The sequence below is a fragment of the Alligator mississippiensis genome, chromosome 10 (assembly GCF_030867095.1).
Source record: "Alligator mississippiensis isolate rAllMis1 chromosome 10, rAllMis1, whole genome shotgun sequence".
NCBI classification, from domain to species: domain Eukaryota; kingdom Metazoa; phylum Chordata; order Crocodylia; family Alligatoridae; genus Alligator; species Alligator mississippiensis.
Window position 1 is genome coordinate 76,176,743 of NC_081833.1, and position 18,844 is coordinate 76,195,586.

The 18,844-nt window shown below is 56.2% G+C and overlaps 1 protein-coding gene across 1 annotated transcript in view; it reads left to right on the forward strand.

Moving 5' to 3' along the window:
* TANGO6 (transport and golgi organization 6 homolog) overlaps positions 1–18,844 on the forward strand; it is a 56,870-nt gene that overhangs the window by 22,330 nt on the left and 15,696 nt on the right. The window contains exons 12-15 of the mRNA XM_019484405.2: positions 570–704; positions 5,707–6,258; positions 6,899–6,956; positions 16,310–16,462. Of these exons, the coding sequence (XP_019339950.1) occupies positions 570–704; positions 5,707–6,258; positions 6,899–6,956; positions 16,310–16,462 (898 nt within the window). The remainder of the gene's footprint in view (positions 1–569; positions 705–5,706; positions 6,259–6,898; positions 6,957–16,309; positions 16,463–18,844) is intronic.

Below are 18,844 nucleotides of genomic sequence, written 5' to 3' on the forward strand. Positions count from 1 at the left end.
CTGCGCTCAGACACTCCAGCTTCCTTGTGCAACCATGTGAGCCTGGAAAGACATTAGCCCCAGCCCATGCCAACCCCATGCTGCGCTGTAGCACTTTGGCACAGGAGCTGCCCATTTCTTCCTGTGGCCAGCACCGAGTGGTTCCTCAGCGCCAGACGTAATCCAGAGCTCTGCGTGCCCAGTAGATACAGCACTGCTTCTGGCTTCTGTAGCAGTGGCCTGTGGGCATGTCTGCAGAGCGATGCTTTGGGGTGTAGATCCCCTAGACCAGAATCAGGATGGCTGCATTGGCTAAGAGCCCTGCCCAGCCAGTGTTCTCTCTGCAGGGCAAGTCAGTCCAGTCGGACCACTGTGCTGATGTGCCCGTCCTGGTCCCCGAGTAAGCTCGGGGTGCTCTGTGCGGCTCTGCATCGTGCTGTGCCAACATACCCTGCATCTCCGGTAATGTGCAAGGGGCATTGCAAGAGGAGACTGACGGTGCCTTGCCCTAAGGAGAGGGGCACAGGACCTGCATGTTTCTGGCTGGACTGACGTGACTTGTGTTTCTCTCCCCTCCCTCCCTCTGGCAGGTGGTGCAGTTCGTGGCCACAACGCTGCAGCGGGCATGTGCAAGCCTCGCCCAGGATTCTGTGGGCGCTGTGGAAGCGCAGACGCTGAGCATGGCGATGGGGCTGGTGGCTGCCATGTTGGGTGGGGCCATGCAGGTAAGCCAGACACAGCAAGCCATGTCTATGCCACCTGAGCATGTGAAGGGGCTCAGGGCTCCTGTCAGCAGCAGTGCAGGCTGCTCTGAACAGGCGAAGAGGCAGTGCTAGAATTCCTGGAGCTGGCCTTTCGCCCAGAGTCGGATCACATTGACGTACTGGAGATGCTAGAGACCTGTAGCGCCTACTTCCCGGTGGGAAGACACCTCTTCCCTTGGCTGGGATGGCTTTAAGCTTATGGTCTGGTTACCAAGATGCTTCTGTTCTTCCCACGTCTTCTCTTATTTTCTTGGAGATAGGACACGATAGTGATTCATGCTGGTGTGTTGGCCAGCCCGTCCTGCTGTGTCACAGTGGCCAGGGATGAATTTCCTCACTGCACTCTAGCCAAGGGACCTTGTGATTTCAGTAGTGAGCTGCAATTGCTTGTCAAGAAGCATTTATGTCTGTCCTGGAGGAGCTTTCATCCTGCAAGTTGGTCTTGGAACTACTTGTATCTTGGCTTCGTTCCTGAGCCTCTTCCTTCTTCATAGGACCCAAGGTCCTGCTGTAACACAGGGTCTAGTCACCACACAGTAAGCCAGGTTATAAGCTTGGACAAGAAGCAGCTTGGCTGCAAACATGAATTCCAAGAGCAGCTCTTGTTTGGATCTGTTCTGTGCACGTGGTGAAAGGGGAAAAGAGCTTGATGACTTGTGATGAACTGTGGGAGCTCTGACTCTGGGGAGGGGCAAAAAAATATCCTCCCTGACGGCACACTTGTAGTTCTACGAAGAGTTGAAGCTGTTTTGTGGATCTTGTAGGGCATTCTGGTGACGTGTGGCTGATCGTGGAATGTGTGTGGTGTCCACAACATCCTGGAGAAGGTGGTTTCTAAAGGAGAGAGTGAGCAGGGAGCTGTTATTCACCTAGGCCCAGAGTACAGGCACCCACTGAGCTCATCAGGAGACAGGCTTAAATCAAAAAAGGGGCAGTACTTTTCTACATGGCGCATAGTAAAATTACCACAGGAGATTATGGAGGCAGAGAGTATAACTGGGGTCAAAAAGGGATCGGGTAGATTCATGGCACACATGACCATTGTGAGCTATTGAATAAAAAAATTGGGCATCTCCTTTAACCCAATGACTGTTGGGGCCAGAGAGGGTCTGAAAAGGGATAGATCACACGAGACACGTCCTGTTCATATCATCTCCTGCTAAAGCATCTATTACTGCCGCTGTCAGAGACCGCATCCTGCGCAAAGGCCTAGGAAATGGGCCTGTGCCTAGCCAAGTGCTTGCAAGTCATGAGGTGGCAGCTCAAGTCTTCTGTGCCACCCTGGCTGTGCCTTGCTGCCTAGATGTGGTGAGCCCATGCCTGATCTGTGCTCTTCCTCAGATGCAAACTGCTCCATGTTTCTAGCTTTGACCCACCTGTGGGACATCTTGTAAGGACAATGCCATGCTCTTTGTGCACCGGATGGTGCTGAAAAGCCACGTGCATGAAATGTAGGCAATAAACAGAGGTCCTGCAACATGCTGTGCATCACGTGTGTGTTGGAGGCTAAGGGGGCACGGTGCCGTTGGCCAGCCGGGTTTGCAGCTCGGTTCCTTTTCCAGTTTTACCTCATTTCCCTACCTGCACTCAACTCATCCAGCTGCTGGTGAACAAAGGAAATTCACTGTAGCTATTTGCAGGTTAAATGACTAGGAACAGCAGAAGAAAAGTCCTTTATCTTTGCAAACCAGCCAAAACATGCTAGTGTTTTGCAAGTCTTAAAGAATGAAAGAAACCTGCATGGGTCTCACTGTCTTAAGTGTTTAAAGCAGGAGAAAACTTGTTTGAGGCTGCCCCGGTCAGGAATAGCCTGTGATGGGCTCATTAACGACCTTGTCCTGAGGACCCAGTGCACAAAGGGCAGGATAAGCCCCTTCTCCACCCTCTGCAGAAGCTCAGCAGTGTAGGTGTGAGTGAGGCTTTGGGTGTGACCGGTGACTTTTCACTTGGGATGTAGGGTTCAACCTGCTGCCAGATGTGGGGCTGGGAAGGAATTTTGCCCAGGGCTTGACAGACAGGGCTTCACCTTCCTCTGACCCAGTGCTGGGAATGTCCCATTAGGATAAGGTGGGCGGCTCCCACATGATTGACTTTTGTTCTCTATGCTGTAAAACTTGCCAGCCATGAAAATCCCAGCAAGAGCTGACTCTTCCCCTTCCTCAGCCTGACTCCTGCCCCTGGCAAGGCTTGCTCCTGGCTGTACTCTGCTTTGCCCTTCCCCCTTGGGCCTGACATGAAGATCAGAGCCAAGCAATTGAGCCAGGACCTTGAAAGCAGTTCCACTCTTGTGCATCTTTTTAATAGCGCCCCTCCTAAGTGAGACCTGAGTCTCATTAAGCAATCGTTAATGGAAACAGCTTAACTTGTCCAGGTCAATTGCATGAGAGAGGTTTTGGGGCCAGATGGCAGTTGTCTCTAATGCATCTCCACACCTGGCCATCTTGGTTTGAATTACTAAGTGTTTTGCATAATTGTGCACAAACAGCCTCAGGCTGGAGGGCCAAGTACTTGCTTTCCTGGGTCCCTCAAATGGAGGTGGGGTAAGAGCTCTCTTGCTCCTCAGCTGCTGGCAGATGCAGGGCACTGGGACAGGTTGCTGCAGCATCTGATGGAATTTTTATCCACGAGGATAAATTACAGAGATGCCCTTGTGTAACTCAGATGTCGGTTAACACCCCCTCCCACTGTGCCCCAACAAAACCGTGACAATGGGGAGGTCTCAGGTTTTGTGCTGCGCCTGCTGGAGCTGTGTCAGAGCTGGGCTGTCATGGTCGAGGCTGCTGTCCAAGTGTGGGAACAAGCTGAAAACATTGCCTTATCCTCTGCCCCTCTCCCGCCTTCCTCCCCCGTGGAAATCTGGGATGAGCGTGCATCAAGTGGGAAAGCTCAGTGGTGCTGGAGAGAGCTGTTGGAGTCCCGGCTGTTAGCACTGCCCCCGTCGCCCCATCCTAGCTACTTGCTGGCCTCCCTGGGGAGTTGTGATCTTGCAATGGCAGCAGAGCTTCCTGGGTGTGCAGCACAGGGGTCCCAGCTGTTGCCCACCATAGTGTTGGACAGGCCTCTAAGCTGCTCTGTAGGTCGGTCTTTTAAGCTGGAGTCCTGGATAGTGTTTCTCTGTTGAGATGGGCCTAAAATGTCTGCATCGGTGATGCCGGATAGAAGACCTGCTTGCCAGCTGCTTGGATGTAGAGTCACGGGGTGCTGGGCAGCAGCGCTTCCTTTCCTGAGGAGCAGCAGGTGGTATCTTGGCCCTTGCAGAGATACCAGAACGGAGGTTATCACATTTAGGCTGGTCAGACAGACACCTCCCATTGATGCAGGCGCTTATGTCTCCTGGGAGTCCAGGCTGGTGGAGGGGCTGGGCTGGGCGTTCTCAATGGGAGCTGAGAAGTGATCCTTTGGGGTTTGCAGAAGCCCTGGCCTGCTTTCCTCACCCCACTCCCCTGCCCTAGATCAGCTCCCTTACTGGTTTCCTCCTGGCTCTGCACTGCATTGAATCAAGACAACTACTGCTCAGTTCATTTTCTGTGATATCCTAAACCAGTGGTTTTCAACTTTTTAAATTTGCGGACCCCTAAAAAATTTTGAACGGAGGTGTGGACCTGTTTGAGTTGTAAGTATAGGTGTGCATATACCTTTGAGTGATTGCAGCCATCTTTCCCAGACCCCTTAGACAGTCTGTGCACCCCCAGGGGTCTGCAGACCATAGATTGAAAACCATTGATCTAGACAATTTCCCTTCCCCTCCCCAAAGCAGCATCTTGCCTGGGCGCTGAGGCCCTGGCAATGGCTCTGTTGAGGCATTGGCCCCAAGTGAGAAATCTGCTGTAATTGTCATGTTTGTTGGCTAATAACCCAGCGCTTTGCTCTGTTTTTCACTCGTTAAATAGCACTTACAGCCTAGCATGAAGTGCCTCATTTTCCAGCTCGTGTTCATCCCCAGATGATCTTTTCAGGGAAAGTTGAGCCGGGCTCTGTGTTAGATAATGGCCCTGTGATTGGCCTTGCTGCCAGCTGTGGGGAAGGTTGGCTTTCCATGGATGCTGAAGTCCAGGGCATCCCTTCTCCTGCCTGATGACACGGGAGCTCTCAGACCCTCTTTCTGTGTGGAGGCGTCAGGCAGGTTGAACCAGCAGCTGCTCCCCTGTCGCAGCCAGAAAAACATGAACCAGAGATTGACTCGAGCCCGAGCCCCAAGTGCAACAGATTCCCATGTCCCGTCCCCGTTTCCCTCCCCCTTATGGGAGCATGCCGCCCATCTGTGTGTCGCCATCTGTACTCAGGGAGCCTGGCCCTCATGCTGCTCCTCAGCGGATGGGCCTTGCAGCATGCTCCGTGCAGTCGCATGTGGAGGTGTCAACATGCCTGACTTGAGAACAGCTGTGTGTGCAGCTGGACTAGCCTAGCTGGTCATAAGATCGCCCATCCTGTGGCTTGTGCAGGTCATGCGTGCTCTTTGTACGTGCTGCACTGAGAGCCAGGCCCACATGAAGCCCAGGAAGGGCGTCCCTCTGCTTTGCAGAGCTTGTGCTGGGCAGCTGGGCCGAGCTGGCTGCGCGCAGGTTGCAGAGGACTCTGGCGAGACCATGGCAATGGCAGCTTTCAGCGCATGCAAGGTGCCATCTCACGCAGCCTGACCAGAGGAGCGCCCAAGCAGGATGCACTCTGGGCCCCCTCCAGCCATGTTACCCAGCAGGGGTGCTAGGGAGCTGTGAAAGGCCACAGTCCCACCACACCCAGTGCTCGCACCTGTCAGCTCAGGCATGTTGGTATCTCCGCCATCAGTGCCGCATGTTTACCAGAGCGATGGTTTCCTAAGAGGTCCTGCTCCCTCGTACAGCGCGTCCCAGCCCTCCCTCTGCGCGTCGCAGCCCAGGGGAATGTTCTTGGGAGCACTCTCAGCCAGGGTGTGCACGTCTGGGTCTGAAGCCGTGCCAGTGCTCTTCTGCCTTCTCTTTTCCAGCTCAGGTCGAGCGACTTTGCTGTCCTGCAGCAGCTGGTGCCCCTTCTGGAGCAGATCTCCTGTATCCACCCCGAGCCGGTCATCCAGGAGCTCGCTGCCGACCTGCGCATCACAATCTGCACTCACGGAGCCTTCTCCACCCACACGCTTGGTGCAGCTGCCCAGAGCACCCTGGGGAAGAAGCCAGGACTGAGCAGGATGAGAGAAGCGACCTGCACAGGCCTTGCAGGAAGCCCTGATGGCCAAGCAGCTGGGACTAGCACCGGGCAGCCATGCAGCAGTCCAGCTCCTAGCCACGCACGCAGCAGCATGTTTGCTACCCCCAGTCCCAAAGAGCAGAACAAGGAATGCAGTCTGGGGGGAGAGCGCCCTGCTGAGAGCCCTGGGGCAGGCCCCAGCACCTGTGGACAGACCCCACAACAGCTGCAGGAGCTCCTTTTGACCGCCTATGACCCCGATGTCCCAGCACGGGCAGCTGCCCTGCGGAGCCTGTCCCGCCTCATAGCACAGAGGGATCCAGAGGCCCTTAAGATACAGGAGAAACTCCTCCAGGTAGTCAGCACTCCCTCCAGGGTGGTGTGCAAGACACGTGATCCTGCCCTGCCTCTCCCTAGTCTTGCACTTTGTCTTCACACTTATAACATGACAACACCTGTGGGGTCATGCACATACTGGGGGACACCCCCCTCCCTCCCCCCCCATTACAGTCTCCGAGCACAAGACTCACTCATTTCCTCTCCCCCCCTGCACAAAGCCAACGTGCCTGGGCGCTGACTTGTCCCAGGGTTTAGAATGCCAGAGCCCCTCTTGCAACGTCCTGTAAACTCCCAGCCTGCCACCGTGGCAGAGGGGAAAGATGCCTCCCCTCTGCTGGAAGCTGCAGCTGCCTCCGAGGTGCTGAAAGCCTAAATTCTGCTGCCTGCCTCCCCCATGAAGTTGCCCCACTGCTGCCAGTACCTGCAGCTGCCACAGGTTTTGCAGTTTGCTGCAGGAAGTGGGACTGAGCAGGGTGAAGGAGGCACAGCTTGCACAGTCCTGCTGACCACTGTGGGCACAAGGGCTCCCGGGCTTCCCTTGGGCAGGTGGGCTAGGGGCAGCTCGGGAAGGGAAGGGAGGCACGCTGCCAGCAGGCAGCACTGGGACTCGGCTGAGGCTGTGCCACGGAGTTCACTGTGGCACGTTGTTCTTTCAGGTTTTCCTGGAGAACATGGAGCACGAGGATGCCTTCGTGTACCTCTCTGCCATCCAAGGTGAGTGCAGGGCCTGGCCTGTGTTTTGTCCTCCTGATTCCCTTAGGGGCTGCCAGTTGCGTGCATCCATCCCAGTGGCTCCTGAGCTGACGTGTCTTCCACTACAGTGGTGCAACACCAGTGTTCAGGGAGGAGTTGGGAGAACCAAGCCCCTCTGGGGTCTCACCCCAGCTGTGCCCCTTTCTCACTCTGTAGCCAGGGATAAGCCCCTTCAACTCTGCCCGTCTCCCCCTCTTAGAGCTGGGCTTTACCCATGGGTGTTGTTATCAGCAGCACCTTCCCAGAGAAAGCTGCCGTGGCCTGCAAGGGTGCACCTTTTTCTTCTGGAGTAATGCAAAAGGGAATGGCCACAGGCCTGCACAGGCTGCAAACCCTGAACAGCTACTTGGAACCAGAGAATGAACAGTCTTTTGCCCCTGGTGCCCTTGCATTGAGCAGCTTTGGAGGACCTCCTCGTGACCTGCACATGGAGCAGCTGGTGCAAATGTAACTGGGTTCATCTGGCTTCTGGCAGCCATCAGAGGGAAGCATCAGACTCCACAGTGTTCTGAGATAGCTGTCCTGCAAGGTCGTTCTCCCCCAGGCAGTGGTCAGGTTCCCTCCTGCTGCTCAGAACAGGCCCCATGTGAATGTGTGCTCTAGCAGGAGCGTCTGGGGATGGCTGGTTAACACCTGTATGGGGCAGCAGGGACAGGTATTAATCCTGCCCATTCTCAGGTGACAAGGTGAGGAAACTGCGACGTGCTCTTGGCAGAGATGTAGCGGCAGCAAGGTGGCAGGGGTCAGCCAGAACAGCACGTGGTTCCCTCAAGCACTTAAAGCTGTAGAGCAGTAGCTGGAGCTACCCTATCGCGCTGTCAGTGATGGGCTGTGGCCCACTGCGGTGGGGAGAGAAGGAAGAGCAGTGATTGCAAACTGAGGGTGCAGTTTGTTGAGCATGGCACTGTCCGTCGCTCCCCTCTTCCACCTGGGTCCTCTCTTTCAGCTGGTACAGCTAGCCGCAGTAACCGAGAGGGTCACCTGCTGACCATGGGAAGCTGGCCGCTTGCCTCGTCTCTAGTGGCAGCGTGTTATGAACACTTGGTCTTTGTTCTGCATCTTAGGAGAAGCAGCGATCTCCTGTCTTCCTGCACCTTGCCCCACTCTTATTCTCATGCTATTTTGCAAGGAATTGGCATGTGGCCTGGTGTAATAAATATCGGGGGAGCCATGTTCCCCCAGGTACTGGACAACTTCTCAGCCGGTCCACATGAGTCTTTCTTAGATGGTTTCTACAAGTGTCTCTGGGGATGCTAGGCAGGCAAGGTTCTTTGGGTTCTGTAACCCAAAAGGCAAAAATGTCCCCAGCTCTCGCTCTGCTTTTGCAGCTTGCCTCTGCCTTCCTAGCCCCAGTGAGTTAGGCTTCCTCTGGTTATCGCCGGGCTTTTGCCCAGCCTACAGCAGACCTGCCTCCCTGAGCCACAACGGCTCAAATCACTGTTACTGCCAAGGCATGTGAATGGGTCCCGATGCCACATCCACCAGGAAAGTGCAACTGCCCTGCATCTTTGCCCTCCTGCCATGGGTCTGGCCCAGAAAACCTTCACACACAAGGAAAAGCAGCCTGATGTGGGTTTGGGTTCCTTTTGGCAGCCGTGCCTGGCACTCCTGTCTGCCGTGGGAGCTGCATGGTGTCCTGCCAGGGCCAAGCAGAAGGTCAGTCTGGAACTCGCAGTTCCTAGCTCCTGCGCACCACCCGATGTGACTAATGCACACGGTGGCATTGGTCCTGCCTGGGTTTCTGTGCAGAGGATTCATAGATTCATAGATGTTAGGGTCGGAAGGGACCTCAATAGATCATCGAGTCCGACCCCCTGCATAAGCAGGAAAGAGTGCTGGGTCTAGATGACCCCAGCTAGATACTCGTCTAACCTCCTCTTGAAGACCCCCAGGGTAGGGGAGAGCACCACCTCCCTTGGGAGCCCGTTCCACACCTTGGCCACTCGAACTGTGAAGAAGTTCTTCCTTATGTCCAGTCTAAATCTGCTCTCTGCTAGCTTGTGGCCATTGTTTCTTGTAACCGCCGGGGGCGCCTTGGTGAATAAATACTCACCAATTCCCTTCTGTGCCCCTGTGATGAACTTATAGGCAGCTACAAGGTCGCCTCTCAACCTTCTCTTGCGGAGGCTGAAGAGGTCCAGGTTCTCTAGTCTCTCCTCGTAGGGCTTGGTCTGCAGGCCCTTGACCATACGAGTTGCCCTTCGCTGTACCCTCTCCAGGTTATCCGCATCCTTCTTGAAGTGCGGCGCCCAGAATTGCACGCAGTACTCCAACTGCGGTCTGACCAACGCCCGATAGAGGGGAAGTATCACCTCCCTGGACCTGTTCGTCATGCATCTGCTGATGCACGATAAAGTGCCATTGGCTTTTCTGATGGCTTCGTCACACTGCCAACTCATGTTCATCTTGGAGTCCACTAGGACTCCAAGATCCCTTTCCACCTCTGTGCCACCCAGCAGGTCATTCCCTAGGCTGTAGGTGTGCTGGACATTTTTCCTCCCTAGGTGCAGCATTTTGCATTTCTCCTTGTTGAATTGCATCCTGTTGTTTTCTGCCCACTTGTCCAACCTGGCCAGGTCTGCCTGCAGCTGTTCCCTGCCCTCCGGCGTGTCCACTTCTCCCCATAGCTTTGTGTCATCTGCAAACTTGGACAGAGTACATTTCACTCCCACGTCCAAGTCACTGATGAAGACATTAAAGAGTATCGGTCCAAGGACCGAACCCTGCGGGACCCCACTGCCCATACCCTTCCAGGTCGAGACCGACCCATCTAGCACGACTCTTTGGGTGCGACCCTCTAGCCAATTCACCACCCACCGGACTGTGCAGTCATCCAAGTCACAGCCTCTTAACTTGTTCACCAGTATGGGGTGGGATACCGTATCGAAGGCAAGCTCCCTTCTGCGAGCCCTGCTGGAGGGCAGCTCCCATGGCCAGTTACTTACCATTTGGCTTGTCACACATGTTCTGATTCCTCCCCACAAAGCATGGGCCCGCTGATCAGCCACTGCACATGCGCTCGTTGGCTTCACTGACTTGCCAGTCCCGCCTTGGATTGACGTTCTGCTGCTCAGCACGTGCTGGGGATTGAATGTGCTCTCTTGCCCTCATGTCCTTCTTCCTGGGGAAGTCAGAGGCAAGCAGCCCTCGGAAACCAGATATTTGCTGCTAGTGAAATGCAGGTGCCAGGCCCCTCAGCCTGTGGTTCAAATCCATGTGGCTTTGCTGGCTCAGTTCCTAGGGGATGGCATGGCCCCCAGAGCCAGTATTTCATTTTTTCCACTTGTCTAGATGAGAGCTTGACGTAGAGAGCTGCCCAGCCATGAACGCACATGTAGAGAGCCCACAGATACTGGCTGCAACAGAAGTCACCGTTCCTTCTGCCAAGAGGGCAACTGACACGCTGCTGTGTGGCATGCCATGGGGCTTCTCCATCACAGCGAGGGCAAGGGGTACAGGTCGCAGGGCCCAAAGACCCCAGTGCTACGTCAGCACAGGCAGCAGAACAGTGACAGAGTAGGGTGCAGGCTGCTGCGTGCCGTGGGGTAGATCTATAGGGCAGAGGGAACCAAGCCTGCTCTGGCCACACGGGCTGTGGGACTTGGGAGCAGTTTAGCCACATCCCTGTGATAGTCTGGCTGCATTGGCAGGCCCTGTGTGGTAACCAGGGTGCAGCGATATGCTGCACTAGAGTGATCGCACTGTCCCTGCATCTGCAGCGGGGCCATGCAAGGCTAGTTTGGTACCTCTTGCTGGTGCTGCGTAGCCTCCGGTAGGTGAGGCCTGGTGCTTGCAGCTGGCTCAGGGGTTCTGCATCGTTCGGTGGAGATGTGGCCATGCAAACGGCAGCCCAGAACGCTCCTTCCACGGAACTGATGGTCAGGCAAAGGCTTGTCCAAAATTCCTCCTAAGCCAGGAGGTCCTTGCACTAGAAACACCCCCCCTCTGCCAGTGCCTGGGAAACCCAGAGTAGCTGGAATGAAGCGGGGGTTTTCCCTCTTGTTCTTTCAAAAAAGGGAAGTTCTTTCCCACTAACCAGCTACAAGCTGTGCAGACATGTTTTACTGACACAGCGCACACAGAGCCCACAAGACTGGCACTTGCTGCTTCCTAAGAAAAGCTGTAATCTGGCAATGGTCCTATTGTGTGGGACCCGTTTCTTATCTCAGCCCAAGCTTCTCACGCAGTGCTGCCAGGTGCTTTCAAAAGGTGGCTCTGTCTATTGACTGAGCAAGTTGTGTATGCCATTGAAATCATGCATCTAATAAGGACCTGGAAGCCTTTGCCAGGCACTTAGGATTTAGGGTGGCATTTAGGATTTAGAGGGCAAGCCTTGTGGATGAACCCTGGGCTGAGACCATGCAGCTTCCCCCAGCAGGTGCTTGGTTGTGGCTGGTTGTGTGAGAGCCAAGGCAAGGTGCTGCCAACTTCTAGAGCCAGCAGCATCACAGGTGTACAGTGCCCCTCCTTTCCCTCTCGTTATCACTTCATTGCCAGGCCCTGACCCGGAGGGGTCTTGCCCGTCTAGGCAACCCTCCTGCCAGTGGTTGATTTGGCGGAAGGCTGGATTGGCACAATCCTGTCTTTTAAGTCTCAGCCTGGCTGCTTTGCAGGTTGCTCAGCGATGCTGAAGTGGCAGGTTCTTCATCTCCACCACACTCTCTTCACCTTTCCTATGATCACAGCAGAGATGAACAAAAGAAAGCAGCAGCTATCTGCTAGACTGGTATTTCCTTCTTGTGGCTTCAGAGTTGTATGGGGAACATTGTGAGCCACTAGTGAGTTCCCCAGAGCCCCCCTCACTCCCTTCCTCTCTGTTGCTTTTCATAACCACATGGCTGGGGTGAAGGAGAGAATCCAAGGGGTAAGCACAGACCCTTGAATTATCCCAGAGCTGTCCTCCTGTGGGGATGGCTGCATGAGCTCTAGGATGGCCGTGGAGCAGCAGGCCGTCGAGAGAGGAGCAGAGAGGGATGGAGAAGGAAGGGGAGCAGAGTCAACAGCCGTGGTCCAGTGGGGCCAAACACATAATACAGGGGTGGCTGAATACAACAGTTGGGTCCTAAACAAAAGAAGGATCAGCAGCGGCTGGAGGTCATCCCTACAAAGAGGCCAGGTCTTCCCGTGATGGCACAGTTGGGAATGTCACTCCAGAGTATCCAGGGACTGGCATTTTGGCCCAGGGACCTTCCTTGAAGATGGGATTTGATTGTCTCCACCATATGGATTCAGCGCCTCTTGGCAGGTGGTCTTGCACACGCATCGTATCCTGTCCTTGCCAAATTGCAGCGGACCCTCACCCACACATCCAGCAGCTTGGGGCCTCTCCTGAGGGTAACACCTACTGCAGCAGGGGCCCCAGCCCGAGTGGAAGGTGCCGTATCTCATGCAACGTGATGTTTCTCTGGGCAGATCTGCATGCAAACATTTTGCTGGGAATTAGGAATAGGGAAATAAGTGTGTTGTAACAATAGCCCAGGCGAGGCACTGCTTACACCTGCAGCGGTCTCTGTAGCAACCTGAAATGCCTAGAAGTCTGCCCTTCTCCCTCTGGCACTTAGTCCAAGTTGCTAAACACAGACGCCTCGTCCTGCTGCACTGGTTGAGGCTAGCGTGCGTATCCGGGCTGTTCTGGTACTCGGGTGTTAGTTCTACCTCTGAACCCGGCACTCTGTGTACATGGCAGGGGCATTCCTGTGTATCACAGGCTTTTGGGGCAGGCAGCATATACTTTGGGACGGGACTGTCCTCGTGCAAGGGGCCAGGTTCTTGGAGTGCTGAGCAAGGCCTTGCTTAGAACGTGCATAAGACCCGAGGAGGAATATCCCTGCAGAGCGTGTGACTGGTTACTCCGTGTCTCGGCCACCTCTGCAGTGCAGCAGAAATCCTAAATGAAGCAGCGCGGGGTGGATGAGCTGTGCCCTGGAGCATATCAGCTCATGGCTGAGCCTGAGCTGATGAGAGCCCCAAGCCCCGGCTTGTATCCAGTCCCTCCTGCTGGCTGGATGAGGGGAAGTAGACGGAGGAAATCCAGCAAGGCTGCTTTGTCCTGATTGATGCAACCGAACAGGCAGCCTTCAAAACCAGCTGGAAAATGAGGTTATCAATATGCCTTCCCCTCTCTGCCTACACGGTTTTGAGCTCAGCGAGGTTCTCCTTGCCCTGCAGGTGAAACGTAAACGCCTGCTTAAATAGTCTCCCAATGATTAATGCGCGGTGTGCAGCTGCTCGCCCAGTCGGCAGCCCAGGTACGGCTCTGATTAACCCTGACGCAGGGCTGAGTCACTGGCTGTGCACAGAAGCCCACGCTGGCTAAATTAGGCAGTAGTGGCTGTGGAGCGCTGGGATTGCCCGAGGGAGGCAGGGCAGAGGGCGAGAGGAAGTAACAGGCACTCGACAGGGTTCCCTGCTTTCCTTGAGGGCCACTTGCTGCTCCTGAGGCTGGACCGTCATCCCAGTGTGCATCCTGGTGCTGGAACCAGAGCTGTGGTCACTGTTAAGATGGAGCAAGCCCACGGCCCCCCTTGGCACGATGGGGTGGGAGAGGCTGTTTGGCAGTGCCCTGCTGCATGGTGCATGGGAGCTAACTGCAGGCAGTATGCGAGCCCCTGACCACCCTGCTCGAAGGGAGAGGGCTGCAACTTTAAGAGACCGGGTGGGAAGCTGGACGTACCTTTCTCTGCCTTCCCCACTGACTCAGTGCTTGGCACAGCCAGGGACTCTTTCCACTGCTGTGCAATTTTCCCTGACGGGTTTTATGACACTGGTATTTCCAGCCAGAAATAAGTTTGCAGGCCCCAGAGCTGCAGATCCTGGACAGAGGCTGGCAGTGCAGGCCCTGCCCTGGCTCCTTTTTCCTGGCTGGCACCCAGGACTCTGCTGTGGTCGTGACGCTGTCTTTTTTTCCATCTGTCTTGGAGCGTCCTGACCCCCTGCTCCTCCGCCTCCGTACGGCTTCGTAGCACCTCCGTGTCCTCCAACGTTCAGTTCAATCTAAGAGGGAGCGCGCCTTTTGGGGACCATCCTTTGCTGCCCTCCAGTTCTCTGCCACTTCAGGCCTCCGATATAATTCCCCCTGAGGAGCCCTCCTGACCCCATCTTGCAATTTTTTGAAGCCACTTCTCTGCGTCAGCTTGTCCCTCCTGCTGACTGCGACCAGGACCTGCAAACCAGAGTGATCTGCTGTAGCCTGTGCTCCTGAGCTTGGTTCTCTGATTAAAACAGCTGACAAGAGCTGGGTGCGTTTTGCCAGTTCCCAGGCCCTGCCTGCAGTGGGGTGCCTGTGTTCGGATGGGCTCTGAGCAGCTGCCAGCCTCGGATTGCAGCAGAGACCTCGCAGACAACCAGCGGCTACGTCTGAGCTGCCTTTGCCTGAACGCAGTGATTTGAGTCTGCACCCAACCTGCATTTCTCCCTGCAAGTGTCTTGCACCGTGTGATGCCTGGCTTACTAAGTAGGTGCTAAGTCAATGGGTATTAACCAGTGCTAATTAGTGGACACCTGCTGCCAACTGTTAATTAATGCATCTTCCAAACTGGCGTCCAAGTTGCTAGCTACCCTTGGTGTCTCGGCTCAGTGCAGGGATGTGAGCAGAGCTGTACGATGTGCTCATAACCAGGCGGGGTATGAGCCTCTGCCTCAGTCTAGAAATTAAGCTCATAGTCGGAGGGAAATCTCAGCAGCTGTGGTCACGCGGGCAGCACAAAGGGGCCAGTGAGAGGTGCAGAGGACGAAGCATATTCCATGGATCAGCAGGCAGCTCCACCGGGGACGATGCAGCCCTGGCCACCGCACCTCCAGTGGGAAGAGGAGGGGGATCCCAGTGTGCGCAGGGAGCCGCAGGTGTCCCTGTCTTGCCGAGTCTAGGCAAGGGCCTGTTTCTGCCGCCAGCCTGGTGGTGTTTGGTGTTTCTTTAAGCCCCAGCCCCTGGAGTGAAAACGCCAGATCTCAGCTTCTAGCCCTGGGTAAGGAGGAAGGTTAAGCCAGCCTCGGGTTTGGGGCTTGGCTGGTGATTTCTGAGCACCTGCAGCTGGCATGCGGTCGGTGCCCGCAGCTGCCAGTCGGCTCACTCCAGCACATCAGCCCAAGGCGGGTCTGAGGTGGGAGCCTCCGGGAGGGATGGAAAAGGGTTGTTGATTCAGTGTGGCCTGGCACTTGGGTGAGACGGGCTTCTTGTGAGCCTTTGATCCCTGCACTTTTCCCACGATCCCCATGGCCAGGCAAGCTCAGCTGACATGGATCTCGGCTGAATGAAGCTAATCTGTCCCCAGAGCTTTGCAGAGCGCTATTCAGCGCAGCTCTCGGCGACACCTCCCCTCGTCCTCGTGCATTCTGAACCAGGGTTTTCCCCGCCGGCCTCTCCCCACAAAGCCTGGCCATGGATGGGCACTTCGGCCCCCTCCCTGCAGGCAGGGCGGCCGGGCGCCCCTTGGCTAGCAGGCCCTGCACCCTAGAAGGGGCAATGCATGTCCCCTTCCCCGGCCACCAGCGAAAGGCTCCGCTAGCTCAACCCGTAGGACTGCAGCTGCCTGTCATTTTCCCAGGTTGATACCGATCGCGAGACACCTCCACGCACAGACACAGGCGCACAAGGAGACGGGGGCTGTCTGGGAGACTAGCAGGCATGCTGGTGACGCGGTGAACAAAGGCTATTGATACTCGATGAGCTATCACCTGAGTATGGCTGGGTTTCCCACAGCCTGTCCCTTCCCACCGCAGGCAACCTTCATTTCCGAATCCCCCCCCTCTCCTCCTGTGCCCTGGTGCGTGTCTGCGCGGCCCCGCTGCCGCCGTGCAGAGATGCGTGGATGACAGCTATATCCGTCTCAGCCCCTGTGCGCGGAGCAGGCTCTCAGCAGCAATTGGTGGGGGAAGGGGAAGCTCCGGTGGGAGCCGTGTTGCTTTATGGCTCTAATCAGTCCCCAATGGGGTGCCCTTCGCAGTTGCCAGACCTGTTTTCCTGCTCCTCCCACCTGCACTGATTACCCTCTGGGCCGGATGCTCTTAGAGGTTTATTGGCCATGGGAAGGAAGTGGGAGCTGTAGGCTACTGCTGAATGGCAGCCTGTTGCCTCGGGGAAGAACTGACCTTCCTGGTGAAGGGCAGGCCCCTGGGAGGCAGGGGAAGCTCCGAGCAGAGCAACAGTAAACTCAGCTGGGACCTTGGGGCTTCTGTCCTGCACGCTTGGGATGCTGGGGTCCCTCTGTACGCCAGCCCTGTCTGCAGCCCCTCTCTCTCCTCAGTTACTCTGCCCAGTTCCTCTCCTCCCATGAGCTCTTTATTTTAGACAGATTGCCCTCTGTTCTTCCCTCCAGGTGTTGCCCTCCTGTCCGACATGCATCCAGAGACAGTCCTGCCCAGTCTGCTGGCCCAGTATGGGGGCACGCCACAGGGTACTACAGGGACCCGGACCGTCGAGACCCGGATGAAAGTCGGGGAGGTACTGATGCGAGCAACCCGGGCTCTGGGTGAGTCTGTGACAGGGGCAGTTAATACATTCGTTCTTCCCCAGCTCCGTGCTAGTGCACTGGTACCTGCCAGAGCAGCAGGTGTGCCCAGCTGAGGGTCGTGGTGGCATGTCCTAACTGGCATGCAGGAAAGCTGACCATGGCCGAGGCCATCAGATGCTGTGCTGCAACCAGGCTTGCGGTGGAGCCTCTAGTCTGCACGCACAAGATGACTGCCCTTGCACAACGCTGCTCGAACGTTGCTCAGATGCACTGGGCACTTTCTGCTCTCACCCATTTCCACAAGAATAAAACCTGCCCATTCCTGCAGACCAGGCCCAGGAGCAACCTGGGTCCAGTCTTGTTCCCCCTGTGCGCTAGCAAATGGACCTGCACTGTGTGCGACCCAAAGCCCAGACCCAGTAGACTCATCCGCCTGCTCCTTTCCCCCACATATGCAGGGCAAAACAGGCCTGGCAGATTGCCCTGAGCCTTTTGGACTTGGAGCCAGGATCTGGAGGCTCTTGCGAGGATAAGCACCCCGCCAGCTGCCACCTCCTCCAACTGAACCCGCTTATCGCTGCGGTGGTGGCGTGGCTGCGGGGTTGGGAAGAGAGGGTTGCCCTGGTGTAGCAGGCTGCTGTGCATCTCAGGCCCTGGCACAGTGGACCCCCAGCCTGCCTCAAAGCCTTCACACCTCCTGTCACAGACTGGGCACCAGTCCCATCACTGCACCCACGAACAGATTGCCTGGCTCTTTAAATAGCTGCTGGCAGGAAGGTTGGCCAATGCTGTGCTGTAACAGAGCTGGTATTTCTCCCCGCTGCCTCCATGTACGTCCCAGCCTGTTGCCCACAACTAAGTCTGAAGGAGAAGCTCTCAGCTGGGGGCGGCTTTGTGGATGGTTGAGGCTCGTCCGAGCTTCGGTGTTTCCCTGGGGACAGGAAGGTTTGGGCAGGATGTGCTGTTGTATTTGCCCCACACCTGCCATTCACCTCCAGCCGACCTGTGACTTGGGCAGCTGAGTCACGCAGTTGTTCAAGAGAGAGCAGAAGCAAGAGCCCAGACACCAGACTGGGGATGCTGGTGTCTCTCGTCCCCCGCGAATACCTCAGCTGTGCTTTCAAGGGGGCGTTGGGAGAGGCCTGGACACGCAGGCCTGAGTGTTCACTTGGAGCTGGACGAGGGGGTTCGGGCAGCTGTTATGACACAACGCATTGCAAAGTGCTTCCTCCCCCTCTCAGGCTGGGCTAAATGGATGGAGTCCGTGGTGCCTCCATCCAAGGCAGGAAGCGAGCAAGGATCCCCGTGCTTTTTCTGCCCTCTGGGAAGGGGTCTTGCTTTCTGGCTGCTGGATGCAGCCGCCCTCCAAGAGCCGTCTTGCAGGGTCAGAGGGAGGTGGCAAGAGCAGTGCAAGATGCCTGTGACTGGGCCTGTTTCCCCGTACAGCTTCTCGCTGCCCCAGGGAAGCTAAAGCCATTCCCTTCGGAGGGCTCTGAAACCCTCTTGGGGGTGCTGGAGCTGGGTGCTGTGGGTTTGGGAGAGGTCAGCATTCCCCATTTACCCCGTGGCTGCTAGTGCAGGGTGGCCAAGAGTCCTGCTTTCAGATCTGTGGTGGGTTGAATCATAGCTGGCAGCAGACCCACGCCAAGGTGCCTCGGAGCTGGTGATGCAGCCAGCTCCCGCTAGAAGTGCCATGTTGTCCCCTGCCCAGACCTGGCTGGGAGAAGCAGAGTCATTTTTTGACAGCAGCGTTTGTCACCTCTGAACGCTGCTGCCTGGCCCAGCAGAGCCCTCGGGATGTTGTGATCCATGTGTGGCATTTACTGCTCCCTAACCCCCTCGCCTGTCTCGCAGGGGGTTGTTCGGGAATTACCCATCTGTCAACAATGTGCCATAAACCTGTTGCATCGCCTGGTGCTTGCTGGCTCCCCGAGACGGAAGCTGGGAGCGACTTGTTGGGACACGAGGGTGACTCTGTGCCCGGGGGTTTTGCTTCAAACGGCTCCCTGTGCTGCTTGGGCAGCTGCTTGTCTGTGCCAGCTTTGTTTGTGCAGCTAGGAGACTTGGGGCTGGTAGGGGCCAGCGCTGCCTGCTCGCTTCCACTTCCCCCCTTCCCTCCCATCACTGCTGAGCTGAGGCTCATCACGCAGCAGAAGGCATCCCTCCCCCTTTGTGCCACTGACTTGACTGCGCTCGGGGTTGATTGTACTTAACTCTTTACTAAGTTCCCAGCTGCTCCAGATGTTTGCCCATCTGTGCGCGTTCCCATTTGCCCGGCATCGAGGACGTCTAACCACGCAGCTTGGAGCTGCTGGGAGGGCTGTGAGCAAGGCCCACACCCTGCTCCAGCTCACACCAGCCCTATCTGCTCTGGGGGGCTTTTGCACTATTGCCAGCGCC